This window comes from Mycteria americana, chromosome Z (assembly GCF_035582795.1).
Source record: "Mycteria americana isolate JAX WOST 10 ecotype Jacksonville Zoo and Gardens chromosome Z, USCA_MyAme_1.0, whole genome shotgun sequence".
Lineage (NCBI taxonomy): Eukaryota > Metazoa > Chordata > Aves > Ciconiiformes > Ciconiidae > Mycteria > Mycteria americana.
In genome coordinates this window covers 24,532,893-24,553,994 of record NC_134396.1, presented here as the reverse complement: position 1 = coordinate 24,553,994, position 21,102 = coordinate 24,532,893, and the positions used below count along the sequence as shown (strand labels likewise).

At 35.0% G+C, this 21,102-nt stretch overlaps 1 protein-coding gene across 5 annotated transcripts in view; it reads right to left on the bottom strand.

Annotated features, from left to right (window-relative positions):
- Window positions 1-21,102, bottom strand: part of KDM4C (lysine demethylase 4C) — a 277,722-nt gene that overhangs the window by 127,649 nt on the left and 128,971 nt on the right. For 3 of the 5 annotated variants that reach the window (XR_012779017.1, XM_075527201.1, XM_075527204.1), the window contains exons 9-10: window positions 4,993-5,186; window positions 2,014-2,252 (exon numbers count right to left, since the gene is read on the bottom strand). Coding sequence is in view for 4 of the 5 variants with exons in the window: in XM_075527201.1 (XP_075383316.1) it covers window positions 2,014-2,252; window positions 4,993-5,186 (433 nt within the window). In the remaining variant the exon portion in view is untranslated. The remainder of the gene's footprint in view (window positions 1-2,013; window positions 2,253-4,992; window positions 5,187-21,102) is intronic. The other 2 variants (XM_075527202.1, XM_075527203.1) reach the window with 2 other exon arrangements.

The following is a 21,102-nucleotide window of genomic DNA, read 5'->3' as shown; positions in this document are numbered from 1 at the left end:
ATCATGGTTCCTTATTTAGAAATCATACAGAAAAGCGTTTGGTACAAGGACATACACAAGTGTGGAGTATAGCTTTGATCAAAGAATAAATTAAATGTAAATGGTTTTAGTTTGGCATATGAAATATGTTTTTAATCATTTAATCGGTATTTTGTATTTAAATTACAACAGGTCTTCATGTCATTCAAAATAATCAATATTCATGTAGCTTGTTTACTCTGACAGCCCACAAGCACTTTGACTAGTTGGAAAAAAAAAATAAAAGGTTGGTATATTGAACTTTATACTCTGCATTTATACCTATTATGCCTGTTTTAAAAAATCAAAATAAACAAAGACTAATGGTTTATAATTAGGAAGATATATTTCAAATAAATACCAAGAATATTTTGAAAACAGCAGCACTGGTCTAAAAATGAGGAGCAATTAGCATAATTTTATATTTCAATAATTAGCATAACTTTATATTTCAGTGATGCTGAAGGGTGAAACTGTGTGGATTTTACTTTATTAAAATTCTTCACCTGCTGATGCTTGCATGGGATAGACAGAACAATGGGTTAGAGCAGTCACCCAAAAAGCATGTTCCTGAAGAACTCTGTGGCACACATGACAATGAAGTTTGATTCAGCAGCACATCCAAGGCATTAAAGAAAACAGTCTCTGTAAAGTCCCTTCCCATTCTTTCTTTACAATGGTTATTTGAACTTGTTTTTCTAAAAAATTTCCTTTTCAGGTCAAAGGAATATAACATTTAGTAATACAAAGCCCATCCAATGCCAAAACATAATGTCGGGTACAAAGAGTCCTGCCTCGACTGAGTGTAATGGACATCCTAGCCAGAGATAATGCAGGACAAATGACCATCTCCAACATGAGTACCGGATCTTTCACCATCATGTCTAAGAAGGTCCTTTTCCCTACTAAGGTCCAGGCACCACCCTTCAACAGCACAAAGGAAAGAGGATAGCGCTCCACTCTTCTCTGCTTTTCCTTCCCTTGTCAATGAACACAGAATGGCTGCTAACTAAATACTAGTTTCTCAGTGGTTATGAACACTCCAAACCTCTATTAAAAGTTGGGGAAGTTGTAAAGGAATAGCACCTTTAAAAAAAAAGATCATTAGAACAGACCTGGAAAGGCTTTGATAGAGCACCAACTAATTTGTATGCAGGAATTTCTAAGCCTCCACATTGGAATACTCACTTTGTTATATTTATGTGGATCAGTCCTGGTGTTTACCACCTCCAAATAACCATTAACATAACCATTAATATTCACAATCAGGGAAATACTCTCTATATGCAATTGGCAAGTACATTTTCAGTATCAATATAAAACCAAATGGGAGTGCTCACAAACTTAAAATTGCAGTTTGCCTTTCTGAACAGGAATGTGAAACTACACCTGAACTACAATGAAATGTGGAACAGGAGAAAAGTCCAGAATAGACTAAGTATATTAGTATAAAATAGTTGTGGGGAAAAAAGAACCATCTTTGGCTTGACAAGGCCTTTATAACTTACATTGTCAGACAGCTCAACAGGAAGTGACAAGAAATCTGCAGTCTCAAAATAGAGCATTTTTGTGCACAAGTATAGACCACTTCTAATATGCAGCACTCTTCATGTAAATACATGTAGCATCCTACAAGCACGTATGTTCTATACTGTTTGCGTAAGTGTTAGGACATTCTATATCATTTCTGTATCAAAAAGATTTTGCTGTAAAATGTATCAGTCTATTGAAGAAATATAATTTACAAAACCTCATCCTTTTTGCCCCTTTAAAAAACACTTCATTAAAACAGTTTAGGTGATATTACTCTGAGCTCAGAATATTAATTTTGGCATTTTCTCATTCTTACTGAATATCAATCTTCTCTGCATAACTTTGTAAGTATTATAGTATGCTACTTAGGATAATACTATGCTTTAACATCCTCTGATTTGTGGCATTAGAGTATCAACAGCCTACAACTTACATGTGAAACATAATCAGTCCTTATCTCACCTGCAACCTTGACATTATCCAATAAATGTTGATCCAGCTGCATTCTACTACTGTTTTCTTCTTCCCCAGAAGGCACTCCTGTGTTTACCAGTTTCACTTTTTTTCCAGGTTCTTCACTGACCTTGAAGCCATCAGTAGCTGCTTCAGACTCTATGATTTCTGCACCAGCTACCATAGCAGATACTCTCTTGTCCTCTGGAGTTTTAAGCTTTTTAGATCGAGATCTGGTGTGCTGGAAGCTGTTATAAGAGATATTGCTGTCAGAGTAGAATGTCTGTCTTGGATAAGATAAAACATCTACCAATATATATGTCCCTTTCACCTGCTTAAAGTGGTAAAAAACTGACAATTTTTCATCTTTTTGTGTTGAGATAGTGTTTACAATTTATTAAGTGATAGATTAAAAATTGATTGATTTAACTTTCTAATCTTTTATCACCATTCTACAGCACAGTTATTAAACTGTAAAAGTAAAATAACCTTAGGTAACTATTACTTAACCAGCATCCTAACTAGCTTTTTAATGAATAATTCTTTTGAACCTGAAAGAGAATAACTCTTATAAAAGTAATGAAGACAAAACATTCTCAGTTGCACTATAATCAGGTGGTATTTCCAAACTCAATGCTAATAAAACACTAGTCTGAATACCCTTGTAAAATCAGATCTGTTTAGGTATCTTAGAAGTTCTTATATGCATTTCAACACAAACAACAAGCATCTGAAAGAAGGAAAAATTCCGATTACCAAATATTTTGAATGGTTACAATATCAAGCAATACATTTCATAACGCTGTGTAAAAAACAAGTTGAAATTAAAGTTTCAGCATAAGTTTTTGCAAACTCAGAAGTAAAAGGGAAAGGTTAAAGCAGGAGAAATGGCACCCTCTGTCAGAAACTGGTTTGTAATTTATGTGCTCGGGATAAAAGTAACAGGAAATTAGCCAGGTTCAAATTCAACTATGTGACACAGGAGGAGATTTTTATGTGCTTCATCACACATCAGGTTTCAAAACTCCTAACACACTAGTGATAAAAGCCCATCTATGGGAGGTAAACCAGGAGTTTTACAAAGGTCTTGCATCTTAGAAAAACATTTTGTTACCCCTCACATTTTATCCTATGTCCACCAATGTATATCTTTAAACACCCTCTCTATATAATAGTAAATTCCAGAAAATTTGCCGAAGTATGACACGCCCATCAGTTCGCATTGTAATATAACAGCAAGTATTATTACTGTTTACATGGAGTCATTAGATGTTCTATTGTAGCAAAGTATTTCAGCCATAAATGTCAGAGTTAAGCTCTCCCTGTCACTATATTCATGAAGATTTCCATAGATGGTATTTCTATTTTCACTCTGCTGGAACTTGTATTATTCCCATAATCAAAATGACGACAATTTCAATTGACACATTACACTAGAAATGAAGCTGAATAAACATTTTATCCTCCCTTCGCAATACACATTGTTACCATGCCTGAACAAAAGCCAAGTCAAGAATTAAACAGCATTGGAATTGTGTTTATTAGCTTAGCTAAGTGCATGAAATCAGCCCACGTGTTCCTATGATAAAACTTTCAACGCAATTATTATAAAGGCTTTCCTTTTAGTTAAAACTGGCTACCCATAAGGGTACTACCAAATGAATCACTGCTGGTCCAAGCGTGAACTTGCAGTTACACTGTACAATACATACAGTGAAACTTACTACAGGGCAAAATGGCATTCAACTAGCTAAACAACAGAGTTACACTCTCTGTGTGTCCGGGTTAATATTATACATATACAAACAAATTGGCTGTCCAGCTGCTTCACTGGTTGTCTTCAAGAACTGATTCTAACCCACAAACGATTCCTACCCAGAACAAGCCAAATGTTGTATTTCTCAACTATAATGTTCCACTACAGTGGCAGTTGGTCCTCTTCTTTACAGGTTGACTTTCCTATCATTTTGCTCAAGAAATACATTAACTTACAAAGAAAATGAGGAAATTCAGTTTAAGAGCAAGTTAAAAAAGTAACTATATTGTAAAATGATTTGAAGGAGGAAAAAGGTCTTTAAAAATTCAGTATTATCTTTAACCCAGTAAACTGCACTCCACAGTTAAGTAGACACTAATAAAACTGCCCACCCTAGGCTACAAATTAAATAGATCTTTATTAGATAATGAAGAAGAACATCCATAAAGATCCTGTTAAGTAAGACAGGAAAGCATTAGTGTACAAGAAATGTGTGTGCAATGCAAACAAAAAACACAATGCACACCAAGAAAATAGATCCAGCTATGAAACTGCTTTAATAGGTCAAAGCTTTGATAGCTGAGAAACTTTTTTCTCCTAATTTTCTTAGTGGTGTCAGCACCAACAACTGAGATTTAGGCCTCTGTTATACCAAATTATGATCTGTGATTGACCTGTGGTAGACACAGAGAGGTTTTGGCTGCAGCACTGTGAGAGCGTGCCAAATAGGCAGTGATGTCTCCTTGGAGTTAGATGGCAGTGAGGGCTAAGACTACTGCTAGAGACTTCACACAGCTGTTGGGATTCTGCCACAGCTCTATGATAAGTTTTTCCAATTTAACCTTTACCTCCACTCTTACGAGACTTCTCCCTTGCAAAAGGCAGATGTCTCTAGAAACAATGGCAACCATCCACACCTTGAAAATTTTACTGGAATAATCTCTACTAAAGAAAGATTCTAAATACCACACTGGAATGCATTTTGATGCTTTCCATACTCATTAACTTCAGCTATGCACATAACTTGTAAGTTGAATTAATTTTTCATAGGCACTCTGAAAAAAAGACTTGCTTGTCCACAAGTTCATCTTAATACAGAAAACAGAAAAACAACCTTTGTCTCAAGTAAATGAATTAAAATAAAACATCAGAGAAAGTGGCAAAAAAGAAACAAAAAGGAAACAGACATTGTACTGAAGACAATTAAATGGAGGATAAAGAAACATAAATACCACTTGGGAAAGTACTTTATTTTCTTTCTTCTCTGTAGCCAGGTCTTTACTTCAGGTGTTGATTCAGGAGTTGGTTTTGTATGATCAATGGTGTATAAATCCTTGCCTTGTTTCCACAGCTGGTATCTGTCTGGTTGAAATTTCCTCACAAAGATGTCCATGGATATTGTCACCATGTCTCTCCTACAAGTGCACTGCAAGGGAAGACAGGAATTTGTAAGTGACAAGTAATGGAATATGCCGCAGTTCGCAGTAAAGAAAGTCCAAAATAAAAATCCCACATATGAAAACCAACTCCACTTTAATCAAAATTTTCCTTTTTCCTTCTTCCTCACTTCTGGGGGGCGGGGGGGGGGGTAAGGATCGTTCAAGAGAAGATACCTGAACAAATGTGACACACTAGGATTCCACAAAAGTACTTACGGACACTCCATCATCTGATTAATTCCTACAGGTTAAGACCAAAAAGAAACTATAGCATTTCTTTTTGCTCTGTTAGCTGTTCTTGGTAGTTTTAAGCATAATACCATGTTGAATCCAGGGACTGCACATATCTTTAGTGGCATCACAATTTTCTTTTTAAAAATAACTCATGTAGTATCCACCTGACCCAAAGGTCTTTACAAGACATATAGAGTCCTAGCTATTAACTCTTCAAAACAAAGTGCATGTGAGAACCATATCAAGTTACAGTTTTGCCCAGGTTTTTCTACAAAGAGGAAGAAACAAGCAAGAGAGGGGAATATTATGTTTAAGGTCTAGAAGAGTGTGTTACGTAATCGGACCTTCTGCAGACCCTAAAATCTCCTGCAGTACTTTCCTCATAAACTTGGCTCTAGTCCCTGATTTTAATACACCAAAGAATTTTTGCATTATTTTTCTTTACAAATTATGCATATGAGTGGAATATTTTAGACTTATTTGAATAAACTCTTAATGATGATCATGAAAATGCAGAGGAGTCTTCACTTGGAATACTGTAGATGCTGAGACAATTTTCAGACTAAAGTTACTGTACCTAATGCTCCAAAATAATATTAGGAGACTGCAATAAGTAAATCAGTATGCCTACAGCACATAAACTATTGTGGTGGGTTAACCTTGGCTGGCTGCCAGGGGCCCACCAACCTGCTCTCTCATTCCCCCTCCTCAGCAGGACAGGGGGAGAAAATAAGATGAAAAAATCACAGGGGTTGAGATAAGGACAGGGAGATCACTGACCAATTACCGTCACAGACTCAATTTGAGGAAATTAAATTAATTTATTGCCAATTAATAACAGATTAGGACAGTGAGAAATAAGAACAAAACTAAAACCAGCTTCCCTCACCCCGCTTTTTCCCAGGCTCAACTTCAGCCCTGACTCTGGTGTCTGCAGGCCTGTTTCTCTCTCTCACGTTTTCCTTACTCCTCCCTCTCACAGCTGCTGCACAGTGTTTTTTACCCTTTCTTAAATACGATATCACAGAGGCGCCACCAGAGTCGCTGACAGACTCAGCTTTGGGCAGTGTCAGGTTCATTTTGGAGCCGGCTGGACCTGGCTCTGTCCGACACGTGGGCAGCTCCTGATCCCTTCTCACAGAAGCCACTGCTGCAGCCCCCCTACACTACCAAAACCTTGCCACATAAACCCAGTACAATTACTCAGACTAAAAGCAATTTGACTGGCTAAAACATATAGTCTCAAATGGAAAAACGTTTAAAGAACTTAGCATTATAGCTAAATGACTCTGTTAAAGGGGAAAAACTGAGACAGTATTTTCTCTAAGGTAAAGAGAGATATACAAAAAACCTTGTAAATGCATGGCCTGGCTTTCTGGTTTGCTACCACTAGTTTTATCGCCCCTTTTAAACAAGGAGGGTGTTTAATCATAGAAAAGTTGAGACACACAAGGGACTAAGTGTAACTTTTCTACTAGCTAGCTTTCTGTGTACTGGACGCAAATGTCTTTATCTGCTATTTCCACCTATCATTTCTAGTCCACCCTTCTTCCTCTTGAAAATCATAAGATATATAATGGAAGAAGGCATCTGAGATGTATTAAAAATGCTTGCTTTCCTTTCAATATGTCAACATCAACATGCTGTATGTTCACAATACTGCCCTCTAATGGGAGATGAAATGGAAAGAAGAAAAAAAAATACCAACATAGAAATCGTAATTTATGCACCTGTCTTTAATGATAGTTTTTACCCAAAATATTATTAGAATTTTCCTTTTTCAAACAACATGTATATACGTACATATACACACATGCTGTGAAAGACTTAACCTTATCTGAAATAGTGTGTCTTATTCAGAGAGTCCTTGAACAGTCCTTGTCAGTCACAACGAACAGTAACAGAAAAGCAATTAAGATACTTCTGTATACTGGAAAGGTGCATAGATGGTCCACTAATATTTTTAACTTTTAAAAATGAAATCTGTAACATAAAGACAACCAACGCTGGATTTTCTCTCCATTTACACACAAAATCCTTTCATATTCAAGCCATGTTGCTACACACCGATTACAAATGGTTGTTAAAGCAAAAATTTAGAGGATTACTGTTTTTGCTGTTAGACACCAAGAATTCCAGTGGTTTGAAAGAAAATAATTATTTAAGTGAGCATTGCAGTATCAAAGAAGAAAATACATCAAGAAATAAAATGTATTCTAATAATAATAATTATAATAATAATGTAATATAATAATATATAAAAATTATATTTTATATTATATGTAATATAATAGATAATATATTGTATAATATATATTATAATTAATAATATATATAAAAATATAAACATGTTTTTATAAATATATAATATAAATATATTAAATATATTAACTATATATTAAATATTAAATATATATTAAATATATAAATATATGTATATAAATATATTTTATATAAAAATATATATTATATATAATTATATATACTATATATTATATCTTTTTATATTATATAAAAATTATATTATATATTATATATTATAAATTATTATATTATATATGTAATAATAAATATAATAATAATGAATTATAATAATATATGAAAAGACTCAAAATAAATTATGTCTAAATGAGGCACAGAATTTCTGTCTTTCAGTAATCTTTGATCAGTTTCCACTACATTTTAGTAGAACTACTGCAAATTATTTTTAAAAAACAGGCAGGTATTAGAAATATCACAGAATTTTTTTAAAGTTTTAAAACTTTTAAAAACATACACTTCTGAGTAAAAAGTAAAGGAGAAACATCATGCTCAACAGTACTACTGCTTGCCTGAAAATACGGAAGACAAGCTTCTAAGCCCTAAAGGGTGGAAATATTTGGAAGCATCATATCAGACAATGACAGCAGACATGTTCTGAAAACGATTTCTACTCATATTCCCTAAAATGAGCCAAGAGAAAAAAAAATCTGTTGCTTTGATAAATAATCTGGAGGATTTTTTGTTCTTCTTGGTGGTGGTGGCAATGGTTTTTAATGTTTTTTCTTCACTTCCCATTTGGCTGACTTGCAGCTGACAGTTATATGGCTTCCTGCTCACAAGACAAAGAAGTGACTGAAAGATTCTGTCTAAAGCAAAACTAAACGTCATTCTGTTGAAGAAGCCTCTAGGGACAGACACAAAAGGGACATGCCACTGTCTACTAAAATACTCACAGTGATACTTTCATGGATCACAATAATTTTGGAAGCACTTTTTATTATTTTTAAATCTAAATGCAAAATCAAAGTTGTTGGATCACCATGTAAAATACAGCTGATGTTGCCATAGAGAAACATCGCAACCTTTGCATTGGAAAGAATTATTTTCTATATGCAGTAGAATTAACCTGATACATATTCTTCAATCAAAGATTAGTATGACAATCAGAATACTTAAGGAAACAACTCTCAATTCTTTGATATTATTATTAACATCATCAACATTACCATTACTATTATTTATCCTATCATAAAGATCCAGCTTGGAGGTAAGCAACTCAACATTGTTAGTAGCTCCAAACCTTTATAGCAATGAATTGGAAGAAAAATGTTTCAGCAACTTTAATTGGTATAACTAAATGTGAGATATATTTATAATATGATGTGCTGGTTTTGGCTAGGATAGAGTTAATTTTCCTCACAGTAGTTAGTATGGGGCTATGTTTTGGATTTGTGCTGGAAACAGCGTTGATAACACGGGGATGTTTTAGTTACTGCTGAGCAGTGCTTACACAGAGTCAAGGCCTTTTCTGCTTCCCACCCCACCCCACCAGCGAGGAGGCTGGGGGTGCACAAGGAGTTGGGAGGGGACACGGCTGGGACAGCTGACCCCAGCTGACCAAAGGGCTATTCCATACCATACGATGTCATGCTCAGCATATAAAACTGGGGAAAGGAGAAGGAAGCGGGGGGACACATTTGGAGTGATGGCGTTTGTCTTCCCAAGTAACCATTACGTGTGATGGAGCCCTGCTTTCCTGGAGATGGCTGAACACCTGCCTGCCCATGGGAAGGAGTGAATGAATTCCTTGCTTTGCTTTGCTTTGCTTGCGTGTGTGGCTTTTGCTTTACCTATTAAAATGTCTTTATCTCAACCCACAAGTTTTCTCGCTTTTACCCTTCCGATTCTCTCCCCCGTCACACTGAGGGTGTGTAAGCGAGTGGCTGCGTGGGGCTTTGCTGCCTGCTGGGGGTAAACCACGACATATGAGAAAATTACCTAGGAGAGACATATTCATCCCAAAGAATTTTTTCAAATACTTGCTACTTGTGAATGGAAAAGAGAATAATTACTTTGTACTTAAAAAAAAAAAGTTAAATTCTTCCCATTTTGGACTCTGATTCAGGAAAATTTAAAGGAATACAACATGCTTCTAGACATGCATATTAGGGTTAGACACATACTTAAGCACATTTTAAAATAGGGGCATTTTTCTCCTAATTGCTCTCACTGAGGTAATCGTAGAATTCATATTTTCAGTAGCAGCACATTGACCAACTAATATCTATGCTCGTACCTAAGAACAGCTCTTGAAAAACATTTTATATCATTAAGAATCAAGTACATGTCTTAAGGGTCTTTCTAATACTCCATCGTTAATATTAAACTCTTTCATCAAACAGAATCACTGGATTTTTAAAATTAACATAAAAATATTCACCCTGTAGAGAGTATCATATTTTGCTGCAATAGAAAGCAAATAGATGATTTATCTTATTATTTGAATAGTAGAAGGGCAGTAGTGTTTCTTAGTACCACATTTCTAAGCACAGAAATTTATATCCAGAGTCAAGCCTTTGTGATTTGCATTTTTCTCTTTTAGTTCAATGAAGTATACCTGATGATGTAGCTTCTAAGATGTGAAATGATGTCTTTATCCACAAAAATATCTTCTCAACCTAAACATCAGTTGTTATACTACAGTGTTACAATATTTCACACATTAAGCTAACCTAAACATCAGTTGTTATACTACAGTGTTACAATATTTCACACATTAAGCTTAAAATATTTGGAGGATTTTGGACATTTTGCACTCAGTATTGGATTTTGTTAATTAAAATGTGATTTTCACTATATCGGAAATCTACTTTAGTTAAAATTCTTCCAAAGTATTAATTTGAAGAGGAATAGTAGTACTTCATTAGGCTAAATTTTTGTCCTTCCTTTACATAATCATTTCAGAAAAAGAGAGGCACCTAATTCACATTGCAACTGCGCAGTGTAGGTAAACTCTTTTTCTACACACCTGTGGAACAGCATGTGTGAGAATAACAGTCAAGAGAAACCATGAAAAGTTCTCTTCTTTTTACAGAGAGAATGGATTTTACAGAACGTACAACAAACCAACAAATTAGCAGAATGAGGCAAGTATTAGGCTGGTAACCTTCTTTATATGCTATATGAGTCCCAGTCCACAAAGCATACTCTAAAAATGATCTAATCAAGCTATTTTTCACTGATACACCTTCCTAACTGCTTAGAATGATTAAAGCTTTCTTCATGGTACAGTGGCTATGATGTATTTACTGGAGAGAGACATTTCAAATAATTTAGATTCTTCTTACCAGCTTAACTTGAACTGCACTTAATAGACTACTTCACCCACTATATTCCACTCTTCTTGCAATACTTTAAATGAATCCTGTTCAAATAATGTAAAAAATGCATTTTGATAACATTTTAAAGGTGCTGCAACTGGAACTGCTTCCTGTGGACTACCTGCAGAAGAAGTGCTCAATAGGTACTGTTTGTTAGGAGGACAGGATTTAATAAATCCCGGTAACAATAACTGTTCTTTGCTATGGAATCAGGCAGTGATATATTTTCACACTGACCTTCTGGCAACTTGTAGGCAGTGTTGCAGAAACGTTTGATATCAGTTAGCCATCTGTGCAAGCTTCAATAAAGCAAGCCTTCCTTTGTTAAGTCATAGAGAGTACACTCACTTTTCCCTGACACATCCAGTCACACACAACAAAAACACAAATTCAAAACACCACTCTTTTTTAAGGTTCTTTTTATACACATTCCACAATGTCTTGGGTAAATAATAGAACAAAATATTTCTAATAAATTCATTATTTGTATTCACATATGCATAAGCAAATAGCCTGCAAGATTTTAAAAATAGTCCAATATTTAAATAGTGCATTACAAAATATCTGGGTTTTTCTTGATTCCTATTTCCAATTTATTTTACACTTACACATAATCCCACCTACACATTCTTACACAAAAAAAAAAGACTAATTTATATTATGTAGAACTGATTCCATCAGCATCAGATGCCACTGCAAAAATGTGGCTGTTTTCCTCCAATTTCTTTGAAACCTGGGCAACAGAACAGTGTGACAGGACACAGCTAAAAGAACCCCATCTTTTCTTAAATGTTCCACATCTCAGCCCTTCTTTCTCTTTATCTTATCTGCCTGTTACGCCTTTTTGATTATACTCTTTCTTCATTTATGTGACCCAGAAACTACTGAATTAAGTACGAGTTAGACGTGCAGATGAGAAAACTGATGAAATTCAAAACGGAAGCTAGGCATCAGTCTATAATCCAAGGAACTTGCTGGAGACAGGTAAAGATGAGGACAGAAAGATATTTCTATGCACAGCAAGAGGAGAGAAGGGGCTTTACATAAGTTTGGTAATTTTACAGGTCTTCTTGAACTCTAAATCCGAGTTGTCATCCAGAGTAACAGATTAATGCACAGGACAACATTCTCACCAAGTTTCAACACCTATCTACCCAGTAATTTTAAGGGCGGGGGAAGGCAGGATTGTTGCAATTCATGCTGCCACATTTGATGCAGTGCAAACTATCATTGCCAACAAAGTTCAACCCTTTTGAGTGCAAATAAAACAGTTGAAAAGATATCTCTGTGAGACAATTGTTTAAGGTTTGCTGCTGGTTTGGGGGTTGTTTGGGGGGCTTGGGGGTTTGTTTGAGGTTTTTTTTTAACATATCTTGAAAATAATTCCTCAAATTTCCACAACTATACTACCCTTGTGTGTCCTATTACTGTAAATCCTTTACTGGTATCTTTCCTGGTACTACTGTTACCCCTTGGAAGATTTAATCATTAGCTATCAACTTTTTTCTCTTAATTCTGATTTTACTCTGTATTTCTATCCCAAATTCTGCTCCTCTTTCACCCATATTCACTTCTCCATCCACCCCTGATGCCTGTACACAGAACCCCTTTGCCTGGAGTCTTTAACTCTCTGCTGTGTGTCAACCACCCTTGCTCCATCCTTCTCTTAGCTCTGCATTGTTTCCTTTCTTAGTACCTTTGGACCGCATTTCCTCAGATCCAGAAAATGAAGGCTTCTGTCCCTTAACTTAAACTGTCTTGTAATTCCTGTATTTTAAAATGGAAGGATTCTGACCCTGTGAAGTTATAATTTATTGTAAAGAAATCAATCTCCAGCTGCAGCAGACCAGAATTAACCAGTTCTAAAATATCTCCTGAAGTAAGAAAACAAATGCTCTGTGCAATAATACATGTGTGTATATATATATCTATCTCATTATAAACAGTAACTTGTAGTTGTGCAATACCTAATACAGGTCTGTTACCATGTCATTCCTCATCTTGATTACACAAATTCTACAGTCATTATCATGGATTTACTTACAGAAAGTTTACTACTATCAAGCATAAAAAAGGAAGTCACGAATGTCCCAAGTACAGCTATTCCAAACAATTACATATATCCTCAGTTCATTAATTACACCAAAGGCATAGTTGTAACATATTGTAGGTAAGAAGTCCATATAACAGGAAACCTAGTAAGGAAATGTTCCTTCTGTATTCCCAATAAACTCAGAAGAAAATAAACAGGTTATCAATTTGAAAATTGTATTCCTACCTACCAGCTGGGAAAAACCTCAAATTAGAACTCCAGATATTGCAGATTAAAGGGGATTCTGGGAAGCCAGACACAGATATAGACCTGGAAAGAGTGGACAGGCTGAGGAATAAGAACTTTTTCTGTTATTTTGGAGCATTGTTTATTGGCTAAAATAAACTTCTACCTCCACTGGATTATTTAAGACCATTTTCTGCCACAGTTAATATATCTGTGTACCACTACTAAAGTTGCTACTTATTGCAGCAAGTCAAATTATTGTCAAGACTTACAGAAGTCTTTTTTAAATTCAGGTTCAGATTTAAGAATAATTGAAGATTCACAGTAATATAACCAGATGAATATAGACACATTTTTTTCCACAACAGTTTGAATTTTACAGAGCTCCAAACCTAGCTGCCACTATTAAAAATTATGGTTGCATTTACACATGATAACGCTCACAGACCGATCATGTTGAAAACTAAATATTATTAAGACTTGTCTAAAGCCTTAGAACTGTTCACCATTCCTCAATGTTGCTTCTGAACCACAGCACTGCAAATGGAGTAGTGACTTGCGCTTATATTAATAAAATGATAACTTACTTTTTAAAGTTCAGAATAATTTTTTCTAAACATTTTGAAGATGTTCTAAAATGTCATGACACATTTTTCTCAGGTTTCACCTTTTAGCATCTAGAACATTGTATTAAGGGATGTTAAAACCAGCAAATTAATGTTATCAATGGTAAATCACAGTACATAATGACTTCTGCCTGGGGGAAGAAGAAGAAAGCAATGAAATTCCCATCAGAGGGAAAAGCTGTGGCCAAGTCTCACGTGAAGCATGTAAAGCACCATCATATTCATTAAGTTTCTCTAAGGCATATGATAAATTCTTGCAAAAGCTTGGCTCAGTTTTTCAAGACTTAGATGCCCAAAATTCATCACTCATGTATATCTTGTAGCTTCTGTAAATGCTGAGTCAAACAGCAGGCTGAATCAACCACTGTTCCATTTATATATCAATACCTCACTGCTCCAATTGTTAAGTGTTATTCTTAACTGAAAATTCACAGAGGATAAGAAGTCCAAAAATTAACACCTAACAGATTTATTCCAGATTGTCAATCTACTGAATAATTTTTTGGCCAATATGACCCTTAAATCGAGTTTGTCTCCCAAAGACACTTCATTTGTACTCTTGCTCAGCAAGGCAGAACAATATTTAGAAAACCTATATACCTTCCAACAGATAATGAAAAAATCTGTAGTTCTATACACCTTCATTCCAGGAATTTCAGAATGCTTTGCAAATATTAATGTTTCTTCCTGATAACAGAGAAGAAGAAACCAGACCACAGAAAGGCTTGTTTGTCAAGGTCACGAGGCAAGCCACAGTCAGAATTGAGACTAGAATACATTTGATTTTCAGTTCCCTGCTCCAGGTGTTAGACCTTATTTCTAAACTGAACAGAGGAAAAGAGAATTATTTTCCCAGTTCTTAAAATAACTTTTTTTTTTTCAAGGCTCTCCTACTATTCCAATTCTATTACAGAGAGAAAAAAAGAGGGCAGAAAAATATTAGTGGAAAAAAAATAATGATATGGTCCTACCATGTATTTTAAAAGGTAATAAAACCCCAGAAATTTCAAATAATCTGCAGCTATCTATTTATGTAGCTTACCCTTTACAAAAGATAGAAAGGAAAGAAACGGTAGCTATGCAATGTTCTACCACTATTTAAATCCAAACTAACTAAGCAATGGAGCATTGTGATATTAAAAAAACCCACACAAAAACAAAGAAAAAAAAAAAAACAAAAAACACACACCCCCAACAACCCTCAAAAAAAAAAAAAAAGGCAATCCTGTCAGAAACAATGCAAAGAAAAAGCACCCAATTACAACAAACTTGAAAAGGAAGATTTTCTGTCATTGTTAAGTAAAGCACGTGGCCGAGAACAATGCTGTGTTGATACATTGAGAAGAGAGGCTTTGTGACACAGGTTGTCTAGGTTTGGGAAGGTAGGAGAGGATGAGAAAGTAAGAGAAAATGTCAGTAAGACAGAAACTGCAGAATCCTCTTATGACTTTTTCCTCTAATAAATAAAAGCTGTATGGAAAACCCATTAAAAGTTTTCCTGTTCAGACACTGACACACTCTTGCTTAAGTCATCTTGCAGGCCTATGAACCAAACCCCTCCAATGCTCCTGCCACAGTACTGAAGTGGCAAGTTGAGCACAACAACAGTAATGACACTAAAAGAATGAAATCTACTCACAACCCAACTCTTCTGGTTAGTATCTTAGAACACTGGGCTCAACTATTAAAATTAGTCAAATATATAACTTGCAAAAATATGAATCAAAAGTGTGGAACCAGAGCATTGTGTATTTCACCTGCCGCAAAAAGGAAAGAGTAGCCGAACCAAAGGAAAATTCATTGCACGAAGTATGCATTCAGAACAGGGTGAAACTACCCCTAGACATTTTTGGAAGAAATGGAGTATGTTTCTGTTGACTAAAGCTCTCATACAAAAAAACAGACTCACTGATGCGAAGCAAAGTCCCTTCCAGCAAGCACTGGGTTATCAACAAATACATCATTGTCACTGAAGATCCTAGAGAAACATCTGCCAATAGTCATGGAAAATTGAACCCATTCCTAGAAAATATGAGTTTCCAGCTAACAAATATGATAGACAAACAGAAAGGCTCAATGTAAACAGAGATTGTACTCAAACTTGTAATGAAAAAAAATGACTGACCATTCAAATAATGGAATTTCCTTCCACTCAAGTGAAGAAAGAAATGAAGGAACAATGATGTTGACAACGCAGGCCTTTCTGGCTTATGGTTTCTAAAAGAACGATAATCAAATGAAGAACTTGACAGAAGATGATGACCAACATTCCTCTTATCTCAGATAATTTACCATGCCCTAGAGTTGGGAAAATAAACATTACTTCACTATTCACTGAAGTGGTTATATTGCTGCAGTGATCACGGTTCCTATGCTGACAGCTATGGATATAAGGCAGGAACTTTCCAAAAAAAGATCTAACAATTCCATTCTAGTGGTGGTCAAGCTTTTCAGAGAACAGTAAAAACAAAACACACTAACTCTGCAGCTATATCAGATACATCTATTTAATTTGTTTATGTGTTCATCAGCCCATAAAAGAGAATGAAAGTTCAATCTAAATATCACCAAGTGTTACAATAGGTAAGAATTAATATGAAGCTGGTATACAGAGCTCAGTGTGGAGCATGCAGAGTCATTATTAGATAAGAAATTGAAAACCATTTACTAAGGTACCAGAACTACTTGCCATGTCTTTGGTTCAATACATTTTATTAAACCAGTCTGTAACAGGACTGTCCTCAATCCCTTAGCTCTTTGTTTTACAAAAGCCTAGTGTAGCTAATATGTCCAAGTATTAGTATTACTTGGAAAAAAAGCATTGACTTGCCATTAGCCTATTCAGAAGTAGGCCAGATGGTCAAATTATTGATCTAAAAATATCTGGTAGACTGCACAGACAATAAAAAAGATACACATTTGAAAGAATAATTTTTCTAATTTTATTCTGAGATTCACTTTGTGATGCATTAGATCAGACTGTGTTTTCTGCCCAGGAAATACAGAATGAAAAAAGTTTGGTACTGCAGAGCATTATTACCATATAGTACTGGACACTAAAAGAACTTCAGAACCAAAACCTCTACAGCTATGTAAAAGAACAGCCAGCCACATACATCCATGGTCTTTCTCCCACACTCATACATCCACACAAGATTCTCCAGCCATCCTCTGAAGCTGGGAGGGCAGTATGACCAGAGACCTGTGTGGCTACCAAGCATAAAAGTATCATTACTTTCTTGGCTAGCTGACTGCACTATTAACCTGTTTATACCAACTTACATCGTACGCCACCACAACTCCTTGGCATTAGGAGGTTGAGAAGAAGTGTATTCAAAACAGTTTTGTCTTCATCAGTAAGTAGTCATGGATGATTCTTGACATGCCAAGTGTGCTTAAACTAAAACCTCTTCACTATGCTTTAGTATTTTTAAATCTGTATACAATTAAACATGTGCTAGCTGGCAAACTTTTTAAAACACTTTTCTAATATGGGTGGGGCAAAAGGCTGTATAAGTGAAGATGGAAGGCTTACAAACTTCTCTAGCGAGGGTTATGATACAGTAAGAGGAACTTGCCAAAAATGTTACCAAATGCTGATCATTTGTAGCAAGTAGATTCAAAAGGCATGACACTGTTATGATGACTTATCAAACAGTATGCTTAGTTTAGGTTTTTTCCTTTTCCTCTTTTTATTAAACAGAATGCAATAAAGAATATGTGTTATTTTATCATTATTCATTTTGGGTGGCTGTGGAAGATAGAAGGATCATTTAAGATCTATATGCCTTCTTTCAATAATTACTTTCTAAGGCAATCAGAATTACCATCAGCCAATTGTTCCTTATGTTTTGACAAAAGATCAGGATTCTGCTTGTGAGAGAGTGACAATATGATGTGCTGCTTCTTGAATTTTTCTGCCAAATGAATAGGAGATATTGTTCCACAACACTGCAGGGAAAGAATTTCTGTAGTCATAAAGTCTAATAAAACTAATGAAGCTTCTATAGGCAAAACAAAAATACGGCTAGCTTCCTTGGATTGGGCCCAAAATTGAGGATAAATAGTTCATTAAGAGTAGCTGTTTGATGTCTTCAAGACAATCAGGTAATCAGATTAACCTTTTCATAATCAGCTCATCTAGGATATTAAATACAAATATTTTTAACTAAGGATTTTGGATGAGCATAAAAACCTAAATACTGCATTTCTGATGCTGTCATATCCTTAAAAATATTTGGTTTAATCAGACAGACACAAGACTTTATGTATGGAGTTCACATTACTGTGGTTCTTACTTACAAACCATAAAATGTATTCTTTTACTGATTTTTAGTCCATTTTAAAAAATACATTTATTCCACCTGAAATAAATAAAACTGCTATTGAAATTTAAAGGCTTTAACTTCATAGAAATATCTTGTTTGCATTTCATGCAAAAGAATATTGTGTTATACATCTTTCCCTCTGAGAAGCCTTTACAGGAGGTTTGTATTTGGCAGAGAGAGAATTGATAAGACCAAACAAATGGTCCTGTATGATATCCCAGTTGCTTTTTAATCTGTGAAAAGTCTATTAATCAGACAGAACATGTCCAAAGAGTGAAAGAGATTTCTGCTCAAGTCTGTATTAACTTCCAATACATTAAGTTCCATACATTTCTATGAGATGTTCTATCCGCACTTGCAGCTAGCCTGAAATCTGTCATAAAAAAAGCTAGTATCAGTTCCATAGGCTGGCAGGCAGTGAAGACCAATCTAAGATAATTCAACCTCATTCCAGCCAACTGTTTTTCTGGTTTAAAAAACCCCACATCTATATGTTTTATACAGCAACACAAAAAAAGGCTGTAAATATAGATGTGTCAAAGGGAATCACTATATGCAGTTCTTTTATTTATGCCTTGAAAAATGCTTTCCTATTGTGATCTATTAACTGTCAAGAAAAAATCCACATAGGTATGTTCTACATTCATAAATATGTTCTTCAGGAAAAAAAAAGAAAAAAAATGTGCACAGCAATAGCTTTCCAGTAAGAAATGCAAAAGCCATTTTTCCTGGCTGTTTGACACAGTAAATTGAAGTAGGAAAACTAGGTTTAAAAGGAGAAAAAAAATACCAATATGAAATAGTATTGACTATTCTAATTCTACATTAAACACATTTTATACAGATATGGTGTTGCAAAACTGAAATATTGTGATCAACTCAAGGCCTACTCTGCCCTTAAACACTTGCACTAAAAAAGTAAGTTTTCTCTCTATGTAACCAGATAGTTAAACTATTTCTATCAGAGAAGTACCTTAATGTAGTACCCAACTTAAAGCAGAAGAATCAGAATTTGTTACTCATTTCCATCATTTTCAATAGATCTTGTCCTTGCTTGCTGCATATCTAAAAAGCTACCAATATTTCAATTGAAGAAAACAATAGCTTACATTCTATAATAGTTTTAATTAAGAATCCCAACTCTACAGACAGAATTGAGTTCAATTTCAATGCAGTGTCCAACTTTCTGGGTATTTCCATTCCATTTTGAGGAATTGATGATGGAGGTGAAATCCTCAGTTGCAAAGCCTAAAACAGAAGACCTACCATCTTCATGTGCAGTTGTGTGCCTTCAAAAATAAAACGATGCTTCCTTGCAGACCTTCATGAGTTTAGGTAATGCAGCTCTATGTTCTGATTTGCAGGAGCTTTCTAAGTTCAGGTCTGGCATTCTAACATGAATACACTTCACATTGCCCTGAAAGAATCATCACTTTTGTTTGATTCAGCCAAAAGCTGTAATTATGTCCTTGTGTTAACAAGTTTTTTCCCAAAAGTAAAGACCAATGTTAAATTACATATCTCGATGGCAGGACCAACAGGAGAAGAAATTAAACTATGCAGAGAATAGAACAGAATATGTAAACATCTTCAGTAAAAGATGGAAATGACCACAGAATTTTTATTTTTCTCCTAACGTTTTTTCCTTATTCCTTGTTAAACATATGTAAGTGCTTTAAGTCCAAATTCTAGAAAATAGCACTTAAAAGTTTTGTGTTCAGCATGGGTCTCTGAATACTTAATAGGGTTATTTTTTATTTATATTGCATGTGATAAGACCAAATTAGATCATTAAATTTTAACATTCCATGGAGGAATGATAATGGCTTTCTGATGATGTCAGAATAGTTAGTATAAAACTTTTGCGTTCACTTTTCCAGTGTGATCAGCATGTTATTTTATTGTGCAGATGTCACTCTACCAAATTATTATCAGATTGTTCCATCTTTAAGTAGATAATTCTATGCCATATGTTTGTGTAGGAATTAAGATTCTTGCACTGGAACATACCATATTGCTCTCTCTCACTAAAATACAGTTAAAGAATTAATGCTTAATAGACACATGCAGTGAGCACTAAACCTGCCACTGGGAAGGACGTGACACAAAAAGGGGAACATTACTTGATGTTCTTTTCAACTGTAACCAACCCTATTGGAAAAGAACTAGTAATTTAAACTCAAGACTTGTACAATCACAAAATCACAACAGGGAAGAGAGAGGGACTATGAATAACTTGCCTCTAAGCTTATCTATCTTCTGAGAAAATGCAAACTTTCCTCAGCCTCTGTTGACTTCAATGGAAGCTGAGGATGCACCATGCCTTGCAGAATAAGAAGCTTTGCAAATATAGGTAGCTTAAGGAGAAAGTAAAAATGGGTTCAAGAGAGACACAAACAGAAGAAAATGTAAGTTAAAAGAAACTATAAATAAAGATTGCAACCTGGGTCAGAAACATTGGGGTTTTATCCAAATTCATCACAAGCATATGTGAAAGGTTTGTGTTACAGGAAAAAACAGTAGCGAGATGACCTTTCTAAAATGAGATGCACATCTTAAAATCATTTTTCTGTGAAACATTTACTCATCAAGTAGCACATCTTCTACCTGTATACTCTAAAAAGGCAAAATGACCAGTTCCAACTACTTCACTATTGCATACAAACAAACACAAAAGGAACTGTGATGGATTTATTGTATTCTATGTCTTCTTTTTCAAGGGTAACATTCTTAAGGAAGATGTCAACTGCAGTAAACAGAACTGCTAAAAAGCTCTACAAAAAGTTCACATTCTT